The following is a 20,871-nucleotide window of genomic DNA, read 5'->3' as shown; positions in this document are numbered from 1 at the left end:
CAGTCTGCCCAAGCCGTTACTCCCTCCACCTGCCTTCCGACGGCAGCTTTGCCCAACCCCACTACCCATCCTAGGCCCCTCCTGCCTCCGTCCCGTCCCACCAAGCTCAGCTCCCTGAGCGCCATGGCCTACAGCTTCCTCTTGGCTGCTTCCAGCACCATCCGGCAGCTCTGCAGGAAAGGCTTACGTGGATTAGCTGAGCAGATGAATAAATGAACTGCAATGGTAAAAGGCCAGCGCAGGTGTCCCCAGGGGTCCAGAGGCTCCTGCAGGCAAGAAATCATGCCATTGGGGTGTTTCAGATTCCCAGGGTGCTTTGCTTTTCTGGGCTTGGGACAGATCAGGCTCTGAGATTCCTGCTGGGGCCCGGGGGTGGGGGGGGGGGGCGGGAGAGGCAGAGGGAGGGGAAGATGCAGGCAGGCCATCACCCACTGATGCCCAGTGCCCCAGCCAGCATTCCCTGTGATGACCAAGACCCAGAATCTGCCCTTCACACCATCTAGTCCAAGCAGGTCCAGCCAGGGGCCTGGGGAGCTGCCCTCCTCCCAGGCAGGGTGGATGCCACTTGCCCATACTCAGGAGCACACACTCCTTTGCTCTGGATCCACCCACCCACTCACCCATCTCTTCATCTACCAACGCATGCATTCATTCAGTCAATTCTTAGCAAAGGGCTCAGCCTGGGACTGCCCACTTCACTTCCCTCTAGCTGGGCGACCCCCAACCGCCATTGCTCACCTGATAGGACCCTCCCTCTCCCAGGGCTGCTGAGATGAGGTGTGGTTATTGGCTGTACATTGTAAAGGCCACTAAATGTCATTATCTTAATTCCTGAGTGAGCGCACGTTTTAAATGACTTACCTTTACAGCTTGCTGGTATGAACTCTTAGAGCGCATGTTTATTTCCAGAGACCTTCACGGGCCCTGGGTAACACCCAGGGAGGCAGCCCCTGTACCTCGCACTGCGGAGCACGTGACCCAGGCCTGGCTGGCAAGCCTTATGGAGATTTTTATACATAAGGAAAGGGGACTCCTGTCATCTGGCCCCACAGATGGAAGAAATCAATGTACGTGGATTGACCAGACCGGGACTCACTTCATCTTTCTCAGCACAGACCAAAATTCAAGGAGCCAAAAAGACCTGGGAGACCGTGTAGAGGTAATGGATAACAGCAAGGCAGATCTCATAGACACCCAGCGAACCACACCCCCAGGGGCGTGGCATTGCCAGGAGCACACACTCAATTCTTAGTAAAGGGCTCAGCCTGGGACTGCCCACTTCGAAGCCCAGCTCCGCTACTTAGCGACTGTGTGTCCTTGGGCAAATGAACTCATCTACAAAGTGATGGTCTCAGCACCTCCCTCCTAGGACCCCGTGAGGATTCTGTGACTTGCTCACAGAGCAGAGGGTAAGTTCACAACTAAGGACACATCAGCCCCTTGTTCCAGGGCTGTGGCTGTCACAGTGACCTTTATATAGCCATCAGCAGAGCCAAGAGACAAACATCACTGAGTGGCTGGATCAGCTTGCTCTGCTCATGTGACACACGCCCAAGAAATGCATGCCCAGAGCCCTCACCTCATCCCTGCAGCTCAGAATTGGCCCAAAGCTAGGACCCGGGCAGGGCTCAGTGACCCCATTGCCCGGGCTGAAGCGGCACAACAGAGGTCTCTCGCTGGCTTGGGTGGCAGTGCCAGCTCGCAGGTTCCCTGGGGCGCTTGCCCTCCTGCAGCCCGGGAGTGGTCTGCTGTCCTTTAACAACTCGCTTTGCTGCATCAACCACTCCGGCCTTCGTTGTGCAAGCCAGGACTTGATGAGTTTGATTTTGTCCCAGGAGTAAGGGACAGGCCCTGAGGAGGTGCCGGCAGGGGCCAAGGCGATCAGATCTGCTGCTCTGGCTGCAGGGACTGGAGGAGGGGAAGGGGGGTGGGTTCAAGGCTACTGGAATGGGCCGGGCGGGGGGGCGAAGGGGGAGGGGCCTGGGATAGTGCGTGGTGGTAGAGGGAGAGCAGGCACGAATTCCAGAATATTTGTGGCCTGTCATACATATGGGGCAAGAGAGGAGGTAATCTGTCAGGTCACGGATGGGACGAGGACCGGAACTCAAGCCCATGCAATTTCAAGGACACCTCACTGTGTTTCAGAGAAGGTGCCGGGAGGTTCAGGGCAGGAGGTGGTGTCCTGAGGAGGAGGCCCAGTGGCTGGGGTGGGATGGGGCTGCCCACAAAGGGAGGCTGGGTTCTGATGGCGCTGAATGGGACGGGCCCTCGGGACTTCCACAGAAGGGGTCCCCTGGGCAAGGAGGTGCCTCACAGGGTTGGAGTGAGAGCTTCAAGAGTGCGGGTACCTGCTGGTCAGGAGAGGAGAGCGGGAGCACCTATCCCCAAGGAAGAGAGAATCTTCTGGAAATGTGTTTAAATTGCCCAAGCCCAGGCCCCACCCCCACAGAGTCTGATTCAGCCCCACGCAGAGCCCTGAAGTGGCCCCAGCACTACAGGGGGCGGGATGGCCGTTTCCTTACCAAGGTGAGGTACACTAACTGCCTGGCTCCAACCTGGCCTTCCCGCTCAGCATGGGCAGGGGCTGGCTTTTATCTGGATGGAGCCCAGGCCTGTGGGGGGGAGCCCGGGCCGTCGGGGGAGGGGTCCAACAGCTCCAGCAAATCCAGACTTCTGGTGGTCTTGTGGGATTCCGTTCCCCAGGGGACAACTCCCCCCACTGCCAACCCAAAGCTCAGGGGACAGGGAGAAGGCAGGTGGTGTCCGGGCCAATCCAAAGCTCAGAGCTGAGCCCTCAGCTGAAAGCTGGCCCTGCTCCAGCTGGAGATGACGTAAGTGTTGGATTTGGGGTTTTTGTTTTTGTTTTGTTTTCTGGGTAATCCAAGAGGCTCTGTCATCCAATTTGTAAAACAGAGGTGGGGGGCGTGATTCACCTTTCTTTTGCCCCTCTTCTGGAGCTCAGGGAGAGGCAGGGGGGTGAGGAGGGACCGTGGGCCACCGCTGACACCCACTGAGTCACCGCGCTGGGTGCCTTCTAACTGCGCGCCCAGTGCCACCAGCCCAAGGAATGTGGGCACTCACTGCTCGCTGGCATGGAACCCCCACGCCTGCATTTCCTATGAGTAAAGTTGGGGGTGCCCCGCCTTTCCCAGGGCAGAACTTGACACACCAAGGGAGGTAGTTGCTGATTTATTACCATTGTGGGATAGTAACTGCCTTAGGCACTGGGAAGGAAGGACAGGGCTTGGGAACGAATGCAGGTGGTACCTGATGTTCAGGAGTCCCAGGTCTGGCAGGAGGCACAGGAAAACAATGACCGGAGAAACCAGAGTCCTGAGCGCTGAAGTCATCTGTCAGATCACAGGTGGGGCAAGGACCGGAACCCAAGCCCACGCAATTTCAAGGACACCTAACTGTGTTTCAGAGAAGGGGCCTTTTGAGTTGGGTTTCATAGGATAAGTAGTTCAGCAGATGGTGAGCAGTTCAAGCACAGAAAACAGCAAGTGCAAAGGCCAGGAGGCATGAAAGGAGGGGCCTGTGCGGGAGGCAGGAAGCGGATTAGTGGGGCAGGGTCAGGAGGGTGTTCTCAGCTGAAGGGAAAGCAAAGGCCTGGATCTCATGTAGACAAAAAGGGTTGGCAACATATTTTAAGCAGGACAAGGCCATGACTACATGTGTGGTTCGTTTTATTAGAGATCCAGCAAATGTGCTTGTTCATCAGAAAATGAGAAAAACCACCGGGACCGGTTTGACTCAGTGGATAGAGCGTCGGCCTGCGGACTGAAAGGTCCCGGGTTCAATTCCGGGCAAGGGCATGTATTATACCTTGGTTGCGGGCACATCCCCGGTGGAGGGTGTACAAGAGGCAGCTGATCGATGATTCTCTCTCGGTGTTTCTAACTCTCTATCCCTCTCTCTTCCTCTCTGTGAAAAATCAATAAAATATATATATTTTAAAAAAAAAGAAAGAAAGAAAGAAAGAAAGAAAGAAAGAAAGAAAGAAAGAAAGAAAGAAAGAAAGAAAGAAGAAAGAAAAGAAGAGGAAAAAACAACAACTAGATTCCTGGGGGTGGAACTTTATAACTTTTGGAGTTTGGTGATTGGGGAGGGGAAGGGGCGGGCTCACAGTAGGAGGCCGAGAGTGAGGTCTGCAGACTGACTGAGCTGGCCCGCCCTGCAGCACCTTCCAGCTTGCAGACTGGCCCAGCGGGGAGAAGCCCACCCCAGCCCAAATGCTGTCCCAGTCACCACAGCCAGGCAGTCACCGGCAGCACACATGGCCAGGCGTCTCTGCCCCGCGCGGAGCAACCCCTCACATAAAAATAAGGCTGTGTGCACTCCAGAAATACTCTGCCAAAAGCAGGGGGCGGGCGCTGGAAATAACCGCGAGGGCTGGCTTCCTGCCCGGAGCCGGCTGGGTGGAGCCCAGGGAGCCACACTTCCGGTCCCCGAACTCTTTTATTTTGGGAAAATCGAGTTTTCCTCACTAGGAGCTGCCTGCCAGGGGAAGGGGTGGCATGGTTCCCCGAGATTCCTGCTTGCACACAAAGGCAGGAGAGTAATCCTCTCATTCATTCACTCATTCATTCATTCGCTCATTCTTCAGGATCACCCTGGCCAGGCCAGGCACGGCTCTGGGCACCAGGGCCCCAGGGCCCCAGTTTGGGAAGCATCCAGACCCCGTGTGGATCTGCTCTGCTGTTCACAAGCCCGAGACCATCAGAGCAGCTTCCTCTTGCTGTCCAACGGGGACAGAAGGTGACAGGTTTACCGCGCTGTGGGGATGCAGGGAGACAATGCCGGCAGCGGCAGCCACTGCCAGGATGTGAGCCCTCGCCCCATGCACTGCCCTGACCCGTGCTTTGTCCACATCCTTATTCAGGATGGCCTCTGGGCTTGGCTTAGCCGACCCCTCTGTCCTCTCAGCAGCCTCTGCCTAGTGACCTCTGACCTATCCCATTGTAACTTCACCACCTGTGCTCCAGATCTTTCTTATTCCTAAACCCCATAGCAGCCCCACCCCAGCCCCGCTCCTGCTTCCAAAACAAACAAAGAGATGCTGCTGATGCCCACCGGTCCCTCCTCGCACGGCCTGGTTAGCTCTCCTGGTTAGCCATCCCTGCCCGCCTCCCAGCTCCTGGGCCTGGCTCAGCCCCTTCTGCCCCTCTTCTGGAACAAGCATTTGCTTCCTCCGTGGCTCCAGCCTCTGACCTGTCCTGCTCCAGGCCACTGCCCACAGGGGCCTGAGATATCCTTGACCCTGATCCATCCTGGCCCTTCGGTTATCTCCTGTGTTTCTATTTCCACAGCATGCTCCCTGAACTTCGCTGAGCTCCAGGCCAGCCCCGGACCACCTGTTCCTTTATTTACTTAGCTTCTTCTTTAAAGCGATACCCTTTCCTTGCTTGAAAAACAAACAAACAAACAAAATTGCTGTCCCCATCAGGAAAGAAAAGCGGGGCGCAGCAGACTTGCTAGTTTTCCCCAGGGCCTGCCCACCCCTTCTTGCTTCACCTGAGATCCCTGGTTTTTAGAGGAGCGGATGGCTGCCCGGAATCCAGGCTGCTTCCTAACCTGCCTTGCAGCCGGGCGTGGCCGCTTGAGAAGAAGTGCCTTCCTAGAAGTGCCCTTCACGGGAGGGAGGTGGGCACTTCAGCATCTCCTGCCTTCCTTTGGCTGGAACGCTGGCGGGTATCTTGGACCACGAGGGGTAAAGCAGCAAGGCAGGAGCCTCAATGGCGGAGCCTCTCCCAGCCTGGGAAGGCTTACCTCAGGACCGCATTCGCGTGACAGAAATACTCTCTCATTGAAGTCGCTGTGGTTTCGGGATTTCAGACCCTTACCACCAGCCTACTACAAACGGAAACCACGTATTACGCGGGAGTCCGTAGACGATGACGGAAACAATGAATGCAGTGAAAAAATTGTATTCGGAAGCCATTGATAGATTCTGCTGCCCCTCAAGGCTCTGCACCAGAGAACATTAGTCATCCTTAGCCTGATCTCGGTTTGCTCAGGATTGATGGGTAATTGACAGGGGAACCGCTTTCTCACCATGTGACTCAGGGCTGTTTGGTGCCAAGGCCCTCACCTCACCGCTACCTGCAGTCATGGGGCGGTGCACACCCGCAGGCGGGCAGGCAGCCCCCGGAGCACCGCCTCTGCCGGCCTGGAGCCGCCTCCATCCCTGCCCCCAGGGCCCCTGCGCTCAGCCACGGAGAGCGGCCGAGTGGATCCCGTTCTGTGCGTGAGGCAGCGGCAGGGAGGACGGGCAGGTGGGAGCAGGCGGACATCCAGCAGAGGCTTTGAGCGTGGGTCTGGCTTGGTTTTGTGGCCACACTGTCTTCACCCCAACCGGCAGCATCAGCTTTCTCCTCTTGTCCGGGCCTCCTGCCTTCCAAGTCCAAAAAGATGACACCTGTCCTTTTCCTTGGCCTGGCCAGTCACCGCCGCCTCCCCAGCTGGATTTCAAGGCCGTGATGCCAACTCCAGCTTCACCGTGTTTTCTGACACAGCCCTCTTCTCTGTCCCCAGGATGTGCCATGCCTTTCCTGCCTCCGAGCCGTTGTCTATACATCCCCCCTTTCAGCCCAGGCCTGCCCTCCGCACCCCACTCCTCCTCCTTGGCGGAGAGGGCTGGTCTGCAGTGAGAGGAACCTGCTGGCTGACGTGGCTGACGGTGAGACGCTGGGCAAGTCCCCAGCCTCTCTGAGCTTCCGTTTCTTCACATGTTAAATATTCAAGTCTGTGCTTTTATTGAGCTGCTACTATGCCTACAACAGTCTGGGTCTCCACCGTGGAAAACATACATCTTACTGCTCCCTTTAAATGCCATATCAAGCAAGTGTTTCTTATTTAAATTTTTATTAAAATATTAATTACCACCCTAACCGGTTTGGCTCAGTGGATAGAGCACCAGCCTGCAGACTGAAAGGTCCCAGGTTCGATTCCGATCAAGGGCACATCCCCAGTAAGAGGTGTGCAGGAGGCAGCTGATCGATGTTTCTAACTATCCCTCTCCCTCTCTGTTAAAAAAAAAAAAAAAAAAAAAAAAAAAAAAAAAAGCAATAAAATATATATTTTTTAAAAGTATTAATTACCAATGAGACAATACTTAGGCAAGGGGGAAATAGCACACGCCACGGGCTACCATGAGGATGCAGGGAGGTAACACAAAGTGTCAGGTCTGGGACTCAGCAAAGGGAAAGTTCTTTAAGTTGCAGCTGTCACCAACATGCTATCCTTTCAGCTCCTCTAATAAGCCTCCTTCAGTTAAACCTGACCTCCACCTCCTCATGGCACCTTTGTTTGTACTACATCATCCATCCACCCACCTACCCGTCGTCCATCCATCATCCACCCATCCATCTATCAAGCCATCCATTATCCATCTATCCACCAATCTATCTGTCTATTCACCATCTATTATCCATTCATCATCCATCCATTAACAACCATCCACTCATCCATCCATTCATCCATTCTTCTACACATCCATCCATCCATCCATCCACTTATGTACCCATCCACACACCCATTCATCCATCCATCCATTTATCCATCCATACATACATCCAGCCCCAACAGAGTCATCCACTCATCATTTATTGCATTCCCATGATGTGCCAGGGCCTCTGCCAGGTGGGTAGGAGATAAGGACAGTACTCTCCCAGCGCTCCCCGTCATGGAGATAACTGTCGGGGGGGGAGGAGGGGACAGACGCTATCAGAAGGAGTTGACTGCACAGCATTGAGCTTAATGGACATCTAGGGTAAATGTGCTCTGTAGAGCACATGGTGCAGGCACATGACTTGCAGAAAAGAGGCATCTCAGACGAGAGAGACCTGAAGGTAGAGCAGTCTGGTGACGGTGGGAGGGGGGGTAAAAGGGAAGTGGGAGGAGTGCATATGGGGTGTTGAACTTGGGGTTAAGTGTAGTATGGGCCTGGAGAGGTAAGAGAGGACCTTGTAGGCCGAGGAAGGAGTCTGAACTTTGACCCAAGCACAGGCTTAGAGGGCTTCAAGCAGGTGGGGCAAGATAAGCGTCCGGTTCGGGGGAGAAGTCTGGCTGCTATGTGAACGAGTTGGAGTGGATGGACAGTGGGGGTGAGCTGTGATGTGCAGGGCAGGCTGGAGCAGAGATGACCTCAGCAAAAGTGCAGGTGGTGGCAGTCTAGGGCAGAGCACAGGCCTGGGCTGAGATCAAAAGAATCCACCCCCAACTTTTTATTATTAAGACTTCACCATGCCCTGGCCAGTGTGGCTCAGTCGGTTGGGCATCATCTTGTGCACCATGAGGTCACTGGTTCGAGTCCTGGTCAGGACACATGCTTGGGTTGTGAGCTCGATCCCCAGTAGAGGGTGTGCAGGAGACAGCCGATAGATGTTTTCTCTTTCATCAATGTTTCTGTCTCTCTCCCTCTCTTTCCAAAATCTATCTATCTATCTATATATATATATATATATATATATATATATATATATATATGGGTTTTTTTTGGTTTTTTTTTGGTTTTGTTTTTTTTTACAGAGAGGAAGGGAGAGAGACAGAGAGCTAGAAACGTGGATGAGAGAGAAACATCGACCAGCTGCCTCCAACTGCCTCCTGCACACCCCCCACCGGGGATGTGCCCGCAACCAATGTACATGCCCTTGACCGGAATCGAACCCGGGACCTTTCAGTCCGCAGGCCAACACTCTACCGCTGAGCCAAACCGGTTTCGGCAAAAAACATATATATTTTTTAAACAGCCCTTGCTATATAAACATATGGTATGGCCACTTAAAAAAAAAAAGACATTATTTTTTTAAAATAATATCTTTATTGGGAGAGGGAGAGAGAGAGAGAGAGAGAGAGAGAGAGAGAGAGAGAGAGAGAGAGAGAGAGAGAGAGAGAGAGAGAAACATCAATGATAAGAGAGAATCATTGAACAGTTACCTCTTGCACGCCCCACACTGGGGATCAAGCTCACAACCCTGGCATGTGCCCTGGACCACAATCGAACCTGGGACCCTTCAGCCCGCAGGCTGACACTCTACCCACTGAGCCAAACCAGCTAGGGGAAAATGCCTATTTTTTTTAAAAGCCTTCGCCCAGCTCAGAGGTTGAAGGAAGGTCGATGAACATTGTGTCCACCTGGATTCAAGGATCCCTAACAGCCTTCCCCTGTGTTTCCTCTCACCAGACGGCAGCAGGACAGGTAGATGTCCCTCTTCCGAACCATCTGGAAGTGAGTCACAGACCCGAGGACACTTCGTCCCCGAGGCCGCCGCCCTCCGGGAACAAGGACTGTTGGCTCCGTCACAAGACCAGTGTCACTCGCAAAGCCAGCGGGAGCGCCCGTGCGGCCAGCCTGCGTTCAGGTTCCCGTGGTTCCGGGAACGCCTTCTATCGCTGGGCCCCGCTCGTTTTGAAAGTCCCATCAAGCTTGCAGAGTGGCATTTGGTTACGTCTGCTTGTCTCCATGACAGTTCAGGGCGGTGAGTCACTGGGTGGCGGGTGAGGGACAGGGAGGGGTCTGGGTGACGGGCGGGCTCTGGCCTGGGCGGCCAGCGGTGCATCCCCGAGCTGGGGGCTCCCGGAGTGGGAACGGAGCTCGGAGAGGAGTTACCTGGCGGGCAGGTGGGGATCAGGTGTGAGCTTCCGGAGACAGGCATGATGGCATACAGGCAGGGGGCTGGGTGAGTGTCCTGGGGCGGCCATGACAAATGACTGCACACTGGCTGCCTTAAAACAACAGAAGTTCTGCTCTCAGAGCCCTGGAGACCGGAAGTCCTAAGTCAGGGTGTCCCAGGGCCGTGCTCTCTCGAAGGTTCAGGGGAGAACTCTTCCCGGCTCTCCCGGCTCCTGGCGGTTTTCGGCAGCCAGTGGTGTCCTGAGCTGCGCTGCGTCTCTGCCTCTGCTGTGTCATGTGGCTCCTTCCTTTGTCCTCCCGGGGCCCTCTGAGAAGGACAAGAGTCATTGGATTTAGGGCCTGCCCTCCTCTGGCGTGGCCTCATCTTAACTTACTTCGTCACATCTGCAAAGACCCTGCTTCCAAATAAGCTCACATGCTGAGGTTCCAGGTGGACATGGATTTGGGGGGGACCCGGTTCAACACAGTCCAGGGCCATCAGCTTAGACAGTCATGGGGACCTCAGAAGAGGAAGGTCCTGCCCAGGAAGTACAGACAGAGGAGAGGAGGGCGGGGGCCCTCGGGGGTCACGGTGGGGAGCGGAGTCCTAAAAAGGAACTGGGGGGTGGTCACCGCTGGGCGCGCAGAGGGCGCGGGATCAGCGGGGTCAAGTACTGTGACAGCAAGTACACAGGGAGCTGAGCTGGCCTCTGGCTTCGGGAAGAGGCGGTTCCGGGGCTGCTTAGGGGAAACCCAGGCTGCCGGGATTTGGTTTATAAACTCCGCACCCCGGCCAGGGCCCCCATGGGCCTTTCCAGTGTTGGCTTTTCCAGTGCTGTCCCCTCTCTCCATAGGACCGGAAGCCCCTCGGGGTTCGGGACACACCCCTGGTTTTGTTCCCTGTGACACTGCCAGCCCCCAGGACAGCGCCCATGTGTCAGACACTCAGTGCACATGGGTGGGGTGTTTGACCTGTCCCAGGTCCCCAGCGTTGGCAAAGGGGCACCTGTTCACCTCACTGCTGACCCCCTTCACTCTGCATCCCCATCGCGAGGCAGCACGAATAAGACGCCGGTAGACCACCAGCCATGGAGACACGGCGCCTCGTATCTGACATGGCGTCGGACTGCTGCCCCTCGTCATCAAATGTGCTGGAATGTCGTCGGCTGCTTTCGGGGGTGGGGGGCTCCCTGGGCCTGGGAGAGGACAGGACAGGGCGGGCCAGGGGCCTGAGCAGCCGGGGCTGGAAGGGCAGGGACAGGTCCAGACTGCAGGGCGGCTGCGCTGACTCTGTGTCCTCCAGCAGGGGAGCCCCTGCCTCCAGACTTTGGTCCTGTTGTCAGCCCCACCTCAGGGAAAGCCCTGGAGGAAACCCCGCTCACTGGCCAAGGGTGAGGTGTCTGGTTTGTTTTGCTTTGCTTTGTTTTGTTTTGTCTCAGTGTTTATTAGAGGCCTTTGTTACCTTTCTCACCAGGGGCTGGAGCTTGTTATCCCCAGGCAGGTTGCTGCATGGCCCGTGGGCGGGAGCCCCAGCGTTCCTCCTTCTCCCACACGGCCCCAGGGCCGAGCTGGCACCCCTGGGCGGGTGGAGCCTGCTGCGGGCCGTGGGAAAAGGGGGCCCCTCTGCTTCCTCGGGGTGCCCCAGAGAAGGGGCTGGTAGGGAGGAACCCCCTTCTCCCTCTTGCAGTTTTCTTTCTCTCAGGCAGAGCCAATCTGAGCTCCCACCCCCGCCAATCTTTTGGGAAGAGGGAGCCCAGGGCAGAGAGGACTTCCGGCCTCATCTCTCTGCCTGGCCCTTCTTCCCTCACTCTCCTCACCCGACAGAATCGCATCCTCTGTCCTTCCTTCAGTGTTGCTTCTTCCAGGAAGCCTGCCCTGCTCTCCCGGGGCCTGAGGTGGCGCCCGCCCACCCTCTCATCGGCACTGGCCTCCCAGAGCACGGTGGGCTTGAAGGAGCTGAAACCAGAGTGGGCCTGCTCATCTGCCTCCTTCCCTCCCAGGGCCACGCTTACTGCCCTCCCACCTGAGGCTCCTGGCTTCTCCCTGCCCCACGGGAACCGAGGCCGGTGAGGAACAGGGCACGGAGCTCCCGTACCGGGGGAGCAGGAGCGGCCAGCCTGGCCAGGCGGCCTCCGGGAAGAGGTGACGTCATGGCGTGAGAACTCAGTGACTGAGCGAGGTCAGCCCTGTGAAGAGGCAGGCCGCAGTGTTCTGGGCAGGCGGGGCAGCAAGTGCAACGGCCCTGGGGCAGGAACCAGCTCGGCAGGTCTGAGGCTGCCACGGAGGCCAGGAGGCATGGAGCTGAGTGAGCTGTGGGTTTTGCTCCAGGTGTGTCCGCCACCGGGGAAGAATGTGAGCTGTGGGCGGGCTTTCCCAGCGGCAGGGCCTCTCCTGTGGAGGTAGACGGACAGGTCCCACAGCCTCCCTGCCCCGGCCGCCTTCGCCGTCCTGCAGAGGCTGGCCAGGAACCCACCCAGGAAGCACAGTGAGGAAGCGGGGTCCTGTGGGCGGGCCGCAGCAGCTCCCTCACCCTCCCGTCCAGAGTCACCACCGCGGTGAGCAGGAGTCTCTGCCGCCTGCAGGGGTGCAGACAGTATGCAGTGAGATTATGGGCTTTGGGCAAACGCAGTGCGGCTGGCCCTCCGGATGTAGGTGTTGGCCAGGAGTCAGTGACATTGTAGAAAGGTTAACTTGAATGACCAAAGGAGCCAATCTTTTCTCTCTTATTGAAAGGATGTGAGTGGCCACAGAAACCAGCTACGGGTCTAAATGCCACTCTCCCTGCTGGGGTCCCACTCTGAAGACTGACAAGGCATGCCCACCTCAGCCAGGCACTGCCAACTATCCCCTTCTATAAGATGGCACTGTGGCCTACCCCTGTGTGAGCAGTGAGGCTCAGAGAGTTTTGGAGGTGTGCAGGAGGCAGCTGATCGATGTTTCTCTCTCGTCAATGGTTCTAACTATCCCTCTCCCTTCCTCTCTGTAAAAAATCAATAATTAATATATATATATATATAATATATTTTTTTTTAAAGAGCACAGAGAACGGGACACAGGAGTTAGGCCTGCAGAGGCCGGTGTCCGGGCAGCAGATGGGGGGTGGGGGGCCACACTGAAGTGCTGAGCAGATTAACACTCCAAACCACAGTGACTTCATCTTATCTAGGGTGACCGCATTAATGAACTAGGAGCTTAAAAAAAAAAAAGTGTAGGCCCCTACAGGATGGGGATGCTCTGGCATGGCCTCTCCCCGCTGCTCAGTGTGCTGGGGGAGAAGGGGTCTCGTGTGGCTGCCAGAAGCTTCCTCAGGAGCCTGCACAGGTGTGTTAGCATGTGGCCAAGCACCTGCCACCCAGACCCGCCATGGGCCACCGCCCCTCCCGCCAGGTCAGCCTCGTCCAGCACCTGCCCTTGGCCTTGGCCAGGCTCTCCTCGCCCGCCCTTCCTCTGGGACACGGCTCACCTCGTGATTAAAGAACGGCAAGTAATTACTTGTTGAAGGCTTATCGCCTCCCGGGATCCTGCCTGTCCAGTTTCTTCTTTCCTGTCGGCCTCCCGAGATCACTGTGGGCCGCAAGGAGGAGGTCCCGCCAGGGAGACGGGGACCCTCCCGGCCTGGTCCAGAGCCTGCGGGGTGGGCTGGGCGCAGGGAGATGCCCGTGGGCTAGGAGCAGGGAATCCTCCAAGGGGACTGGCTAGGCGGGGGCTTTCCTATGGCAGCTGAGAGCATTGTGCTGTCCCGGCCTGCCACCTTGCCTGGGCCGCTAGGAGGCTCTGTGGTGATGACCGAGCCCCTGCTCCGTGAGGGAGATCTGGACAGAGCGCCAGGGACAGACTGCTCCCTGGCCCCTCCCTCCACACCCACTGGGACCTGCGCCACATGCAGACCTGGGGAAGGGCTGGTCCGCAGTACAGGGGATCCACACCCCAACTTCCCAGGGCGGAAACTCCTGGGATCCCCGCAGAGAGATGGGGCACGTTCTCTGTCTGCCTGAGATAAAAAGGCCAATGCTGGAGCGCTGGGGACTGAGCTCTGAGGCTCCCCGTGCGGCTCCTGGCCTGCGCCACCCCAGGGCCCGGACTCGGCCTGCGTGGCTCCGTTTCGGGATCCATCCAGTTGCAGAAGCACTTCCTGCCACAACCAGGAGTTTCTTCTGTGTTCTGGTCGGAAACCCGCTAGCTCGGTGTTGGCTGGCTGTTTGGCGTGACCTTACGGGGCTGGGAATTCCTCCAGGGCCAGTAAATGTCTGGTTTAAGCCAAAACCGGTGTGGCTAAGTAGATAGAGCGTCGGTCTGCAGACTGAAGGGTCCCAGGTTTGATTCCGGTCAAGGGCATGTACCTTGGTTGCGGGCTCATCCCCATTAGGGGGTGTGCAGGAGGCAGCTGGTCGATGCTTCTCTGATCGATGTCTCTAACTCTCTATCCCTCTCCCTTCCTCTCTGTAAAAACTCAATAAAATAGATATTAAAAAAAAAGAAAAGGAAAAAAAAATGTCTGGTGTAAGCCGCCAGCTGTGGGACTGAGTGACAGCGGTCTGAGCAGATGGATACTCCACACCACTCCCTGGCCCTGCCTTGGCCTCTTGGCTTCATTGGGCCATCCAGGCTGCTGCCACCTGCCTGGCTCAAGAGAAGCAAGCGTCACTCACAGCACAATATTTCCCAGCTTTTAAACGCCCACCCCACCCCCACCCTGCTGCCCGCGAAGCTGGCCTCGGTTCTCCTCCTCCCCTCTGAGTCACGGCCAGCTGGTTCTGAGAAGGCTGGGCCGCAGGGAACACGGACAACGTTCCCATCAGTCCCTGCCAAGCTGGGAGCAGGCATTCATGCTCCGGGGGCGGGAGAAGGTGTGGCCAGAGCGGGTGCCAGGCAGTGGGCAGTGGGGAGCCCGGGGCGATGAGGAGGGTGGGTGGGGCCCTCGCGGGTTTGGCTCAGTGGATAGAGCGTCAGCCTTCAGACCGAAGGCTCCCAAGTTCGATTCTGGTGGAGAGGACTTACCTCGGTTGCAGTCTCCTCCCCAGCCTGGGCCCTGAGATATCACATCGATATTTCTCTCTGCGTTCCCTCTCTCTTCCACTCTCTCTAAAAATAATCAATGGAAAAATAACCTCTGGAGGGTGGATGGGGCGGCAGGCTGTGCCGTGTGGGATGGCAGTGGGAGATATGGACGCCTCCTATGCAAGGACATTTTTTTTCATATTTGATCCCACCCCACTACTGTGTCCTACACGCCTCATGAGTGGCCTGTCCCCAGCATCCACTGTGTGATGTCTATAAAGCACGAGAAAACCACCAGTTCTTGGTTCCTCCCTGAACACAGAGGAATAACGCGGTCAGAGGAAGACAAGTGGCCAGGATAGGGCATCTGCTGCCCACTGCACACAAAGACGGTTGTCACCAACTCACAGCCCTACCAATGGGTGCGAGGGGATGGGGGAGGAAGAACGACTCTAGGTAGCCTGCAAGTATGGCGGTGGGAAATAGAACTTAAAAACGGAGATTAGATTTCAGCCGAAACCGGTTTGGCTCAATGGATAGAGCGTCGGCTTGGGGACTGAAAGGTCCCGGGTTCGATTCCGGTCAAGGGCATGTACCTTGGTTGCGGGCATATCCCCAGTAGGGGATGTGCAGGAGGCAGCTGATCGATGACTCTCTCTCTCTCTCATCGATGTTTCTAACTCTCTATCTCTCTCCCTTCCTCTCTGTACAAAATCAATAAAATATATTTTAAAAAACAAACAAACAAAAAAAAAACAACGGAGATTTCAGAATTGACTCCCAGCTCAAGTGTTTTCAAATTCACTTTTTAAAAAAAATATATTTTATTGATTTTTCACAGAGAGGAAGGAAGAAGGATAGAGAGCCAGAAACGTCGATGAGAGAGAATCATCGACCAACTGCCTCCTACACACCCCCTACTGGGGATGTGCCCACAACCAATGTACATGCCCTTGACCGGAATCGAACCTAGGACCCTTCAGTCCGCAGACCGACGCTCCATCCACTGAGCCAAACCAGTTTCGGCAGATTCACTTTTAAAACAAGTCTCTCGGGCCCTGGCCAGGAAGCTCAGTTGGTTAGAGTAGTGGTTGGCAAACCGCGGCTCAAGAGCCACATGCGGCTCTTTGGCCCCTTGAGTGTGGCTCTTCCACAAAATATCATGTGCAGGCGTGCGCATACAATGCCAGAAATAAAAAGTCTTCCAGCTTTTTCCCTTTTTTTTTTTTTTTTTTTTTAACATAGAATGATGAAACTTTCATTCCAACTAATGTGGTCTTAGCAGTGAGGATGGACTAGCAGCCACTCCAAGGCAAAGAGCCAAGTGCCGGTAAGAAACCTCTGCTCAAGTGGCTCCGTTGGTTCTCCGGCCCCGAGTGCAGCCACCTGCCTCCCTCTGCGCCTCCCCAGAAGCTTCCTTCCTTTCCCGGTTAGCAGGAGGGGCAGCAGGCAGGAGGGGCAGCAGGCAGGAGGAGCTCACGGCCACTGTAACCCCAACTCTGCTTCTCCACCTGGGGGTCCTGTTGATGGAGCCCATCTAGAGTAGTCACCGGCCGCGGAACATACTATTTCCAAACCAGATGCAAATCTCAGCTTCTCCGTCCACTTCTCTGCCTGGACAACCCGCTCTCACATCTCGAATGATGGAGGTCTTTTGAGCGCCTGGCCCAGTGCCTGGCTTAAAGTGGCTCAACGTGACAATGTGCGCTGAGTAAATGAATGAAAATGGGTAAAAATGTTCATCGTATACATGCCTGAAAATTCCAACACCTGACAGTTCTCATATCCTCTGTGGACGTTGAAGTGATTTTAAGGTCGTGTCAGGAAGAAAGAAAAAGACCTTCCTGGTGGTACTGCCCTGGCCCGGGTGCCAAGATTGATCAACTGAAGGTACTCGAACAAAACACCCATTGACGGTCCCACTTAGCAAGCCCGGTGTGGAGGCGGGTGCTGGCTGGCACTGCTGCTGGGCATGACCTTCTTCCTCAGTCAGTCAGCAGCCACAGGAGCCAAGTTCCTCACAGATATTAATCTTTAAAGCTTGGCAACGAGAAATCAGAATACCCTGCACCTGGGTCGACCAGATGTCCCGGCCCTGACCCAGTCTCTGGCGGTGGATTAGAGTGATTGGGTTGACCAGTTGAGTATGGAGATGAGATGAGTGGTTGAAGACAAGGTGTGCTGGAGGTGGGGTGGGGCAGGGGCAGGAGCGGGGCCGCAGAGCAAATAAGTGTTGCCAGAAATAAAAAGAAAAAAATAATTCCCTGCACCCAAATTATTCAATGTTATTGAGAACACTGTATTGGCGTGCTCTTAAATATTAAAAAGATAATTACTCTATCTGATCCTCTCAATCTTTTGTTTCATGACAAATATTCTAGAGGCAAAAACATTTCTTTTTGTGTTGGTCAGGTTTTTTGGAATATGCCAGTAGGAGTTGGGCAGTAGGAATACACCAAAAAGGCTGTGGGTTCAAGACCCAGTCTCGGCACATACAAGAATCAACCAGTGAGCCGGGACTGGTTTGGCTCAATGGATAGAGCGTCGGCTTGGGGACTGAAGGGTCCCGGGTTCGATTCCAGTCAAGGACATGTACCTTGGTTGCGGGCATATCCCCAGTAGGGGGTGTGCAAGAGGCAGCTGATCGATGACTCTCTCTCATCGATGTTTCTAACTCTCTATCTCTCTCCCTTCCTCTCTGTACAAAATCAATAAAATATATTTTAAAAAAATAAAAAATAAAAAAAAGAATCAACCAGTGAATGTATAAATAAGTAGAACAACAAATCAATGTTTCTCTCTCTCTCTCTCTCTCTCTCTGCAAAAACAAACAACAAAAAACAACAATTAAAAATACATTTAAAAAACCCGTAGTCCCCGTGAACATTCATACACTGGAGGGCTCCGGACCCTGGAAAGGGAATGGGATCTGTGTCTAAGCGGGTGGTCCTCGGCCTAGCTGGCAGCAGAAAGCTGGAGGAGTTGACGTAGGAGATGCTGGGGCAGAAATCCCGGCCACTAGAACTGGCGGGGACAGCAGGACTGCATAGCACGGCGTGCTCAGCGGACACACAGAAACCGTTGCATTCTTGCTGCACCTCGGGGTGCCCATGCGTGATGAGCGTGGTGCCGGTCGGTCTCCTCTTCACTTGGCTGCTCCCGCTGGCCGGGATCATGAGACTGTGAAAGCCCTCTAGGAAGAGGTGCGCAGGTGAATGCTGCCCATCAAACTGGCTGTGCTCCCCCGCACCATGCCACCGCTACCAGAGGGCGGGGCTGATCCAGATGCTAAGGACCCTGTGAGGCTGTAGCAATGCGCCGGGGGCAGCCAGGGTCACCTGAAGGTGATTCATGGATATTTTCCATTCATTTTTAGAGAGAGTGGGAGAGAGGGAGGGAGGGAGGGAAGGAAGCAGAAGGGAGAAACACTGATGTGAGAGACACATCCTCTGGTATGTGCCCTGACCAAGGCCGGATATCTTACTGCAACCCAGGTATGTGCCCTTGATCAAGAATCGAACCTGAGACCCTTTGGGGCACAGCCGACGCCCTAAGCACTAAGCTGAGGGCAAGCAGCTTGGATTCACTCTCGCTGTGAATGTTCAGTAGTTGTCCACCGTGTCCTGGAAACAGAGTGCTGGAGCACAGACACCATCTATGAAGGATGAAGGGTTTTTCACCTCCAACGTTTTATAAACCTTTTGAATATTGTTCCTGCTGAGATGCTTGTTCTAAGCTTACAGTTTGCTTTCCAGGCATCGAGTGACTGCTGAGAGGGTTGTGCCAGTGTTGTGTAGTCCATACAGGATTTTGGCTAATGTGAGAAAGGGATTAAAATATATTTTTAATTGATTTTTTTTTTGAGAAAAAAACATCAATTTGTTGTTCTACTTATTTATACACTGTAAGACTTGGGCACTCTTCCAGGCTCCCTATGTCCCCCTCTGAGGCAGAACAACCCCAAGAGCCTCGGGCCAACTGTTCTGCCAGATGTTTTTAGGTGGATTCTAGAATGTTCCTTCTGTATGGTCAAAGCACTTCCTAACACGTTTTCCAAGCTCACTCAGAGGCCTGTACCACAAATTGCCATTTTTTCAAATGCATTTCATTTATTTTTGTGATAGGAGGAATACTTAACATACTTCAGAGAACAAATTTTCCGTAGGCGGGGCTGTTGTTCCAAGTTTGGCGTTCATAAAGCACTAAAATGATTAAATGTGATAGCCTGTGCACCCATGCATTCTTCTAACAAGGAATTTCCCTCCATGAAATGTGTTGTTTTGAAAAGGAAGTTTTAAAGTACCTCATATTCAGTCATCCTATAGGGAAGAGAATGTAAAGCTTGTTAACATGCTGTCGTACAAAAAATGTGCTTTTGACTTGTATTTCAGAAACTTAAAAAAAAAAAATGTTGCCCTGACCAGTTTGGCTTAGTGGATAGGGCACTGGCCTGCGGACTCAAGGGTCCCAGGTTCGATCCCAGTCAAGGGCATGTGCCTTGGTTGCAGACACATACCCAATGGGGAGTGTGCAGGAGGCAGCTAGTCAATGTTTCTCTCCCATCGATGTTTCTAGCTCTCTGTCCCTCTCCCTTCTTCTCTGTGAAAAATCAATAAAATATATTTTAAAAAATAAAATGTTGAGAGAATCTAAAACAAGCAAACAAGTAACTTACTGGAAATGCCAGCAAGTGTGACGGAATGGAATTCTAATCACGGAACATGTACAACTATTGACAAGCCTAAAAGCTCCACACGGAACTACACAGAGTTGCCAATGTAAGTACCTTGCTTATTCCTGAGCAAACCACTCACAATGAAGTAAACTGTGTGTGTATACTCATTGATATTTCCTTTATTTGCCAGGAAGACTCACCATTGGCAGAGGCAGGGCTGAGAGCAGCCACGGCCACAGCCACAACCACAGCAAGACTGGTCCCACTGCATCTGGTTCTGTTCCACGTGCTTCAGTCCCAGTTCCCAAAATTAACCCTATCCTGCAGCTCCACGTGACAGCATTTCCTGCCTTTGCTTTTGACTTGATCAGTGGATCCCTTCCAACCAGTAACCTCTTCATGTTGGTTGGTGAGTTTAATTCTCCAGAGAATTACAATAGGTAAATGCCAAATAAAAAATCACTTAAAATTTTAAAGATAATTTCACATAGTTACAAAGCAGTCACAGGGATATAAAGTACAGCACAGGGAATATAGTCAATGATATTGTAATAACTATGGGTGGTGCCATGTGAGTTCAAGACTTATTGGGGATCATCTCATCCTATATAAAAGGGTAATAGGCAAATTGACCCTAACAACCAGGAATGACCAGTAGCTATGATGTGCACTGACCACCAGGGGGCAGATGCTCAACGTAGGAGCTGTCCCTTGGTGGTCAGTGTGCTCCCACAAGAGGAGTGCTGCTCAGCCAGAAACTGGCTTAAGGATGTCCGACTAATGGTTTAAGGGCTGCCAGAGGGCTCCTGGGTTGCCAGAGGGATGTCTGACTGCCAGCTTAGGCCCATTCCCTCAGGGAGTGAGCCTAAGTCATCAGTTGGACATCTCCTGACGGGTCCTGGACTGCAAGAGAGTACAGGATGGGCTGAGGGAACTCACACACACACACACACACACACACACACACACACAGCATGAATTTTTGTGCACCAGGCCTCTAATAAATTGTATAAAAGTCTAACCATTATGCTTATTTCTCATCATTACAGAATTATACTATTGTACTTTTCCCTTTTTCTCAATTTCTTGACTGATTTTCTGTGCTCTTGGGAATGGGAAAAACAAAACTTTCCTGGGAATGGGGTGGCGGGGGGCTGGAATTCCTGCCTGGAAATAGGGCCACACATTCTCAAGGGGTGGTCACAATTAGGAAGAAAAAGGCAGAGCCACTGTGCTTTTCCCCAGGCTGTTCTACCTTATCCCAGAGGAAAACCTCAGAAGACCTGCCAGGCCCGTTGGATGGCAGTGATGAGAACAGGCCCCGCCCTCTCAGCTTCTCTCAGACGCTCAGAAGTAGGAAAGGAATCCAGAGCAAAGAGGTAGGAAGGAATGCAGATTCTCTGGCAGGGGAGGGGAGATGGTGATAATAAGGCTCTTACACGGGAGCTCTTCCCCACTCACTTAGCCCTCACAGCCAGCCTAGGTAGGATCCTTGCTTTAGGAATGAAGAAGCTGAGATCCCGAGAGGTCAACCAACTTGCCTAAGAGTGCACAGCCGTGGCCAAAAGAAGCAGAGCCAACACTT

At 54.0% G+C, this 20,871-nt stretch overlaps 2 protein-coding genes across 3 annotated transcripts in view; one reads left to right on the top strand and one right to left on the bottom strand.

The window, feature by feature from the left end:
• The window catches only part of LOC311627872 (uncharacterized protein), a 389,410-nt gene that overhangs the window by 219,789 nt on the left and 148,750 nt on the right, over window positions 1-20,871 (bottom strand). The gene's annotated exons all lie outside the window — the stretch shown is intronic.
• On the top strand, window positions 816-15,278 carry LOC311627874 (uncharacterized protein). 2 transcript variants are annotated; one of them, XR_014795946.1, is made up of 2 exons: window positions 816-1,409; window positions 2,704-3,831. XR_014795946.1 is itself a non-coding variant. In XM_084894582.1 (2 exons), the coding sequence occupies exon 2, from the start codon at window positions 10,702-10,704 to the stop codon at window positions 11,638-11,640; it is 939 nt and encodes a 312-aa protein (XP_084750708.1). In that variant the 5' UTR covers window positions 816-1,409; window positions 9,185-10,701; the 3' UTR covers window positions 11,641-15,278. The 2 variants fall into 2 exon arrangements, 1 of the variants encoding a protein (XP_084750708.1); XM_084894582.1 differs by lacking the exon at window positions 2,704-3,831 and adding an exon at window positions 9,185-15,278.

This window comes from Pipistrellus hanaki, assembly GCF_964339955.1.
Source record: "Pipistrellus hanaki genome assembly, chromosome: 9".
Classification (NCBI taxonomy): domain Eukaryota; kingdom Metazoa; phylum Chordata; class Mammalia; order Chiroptera; family Vespertilionidae; genus Pipistrellus; species Pipistrellus hanaki.
Note: the sequence above shows the minus strand (reverse complement) of the source record. Positions and strands in the feature narration are given on the sequence as shown.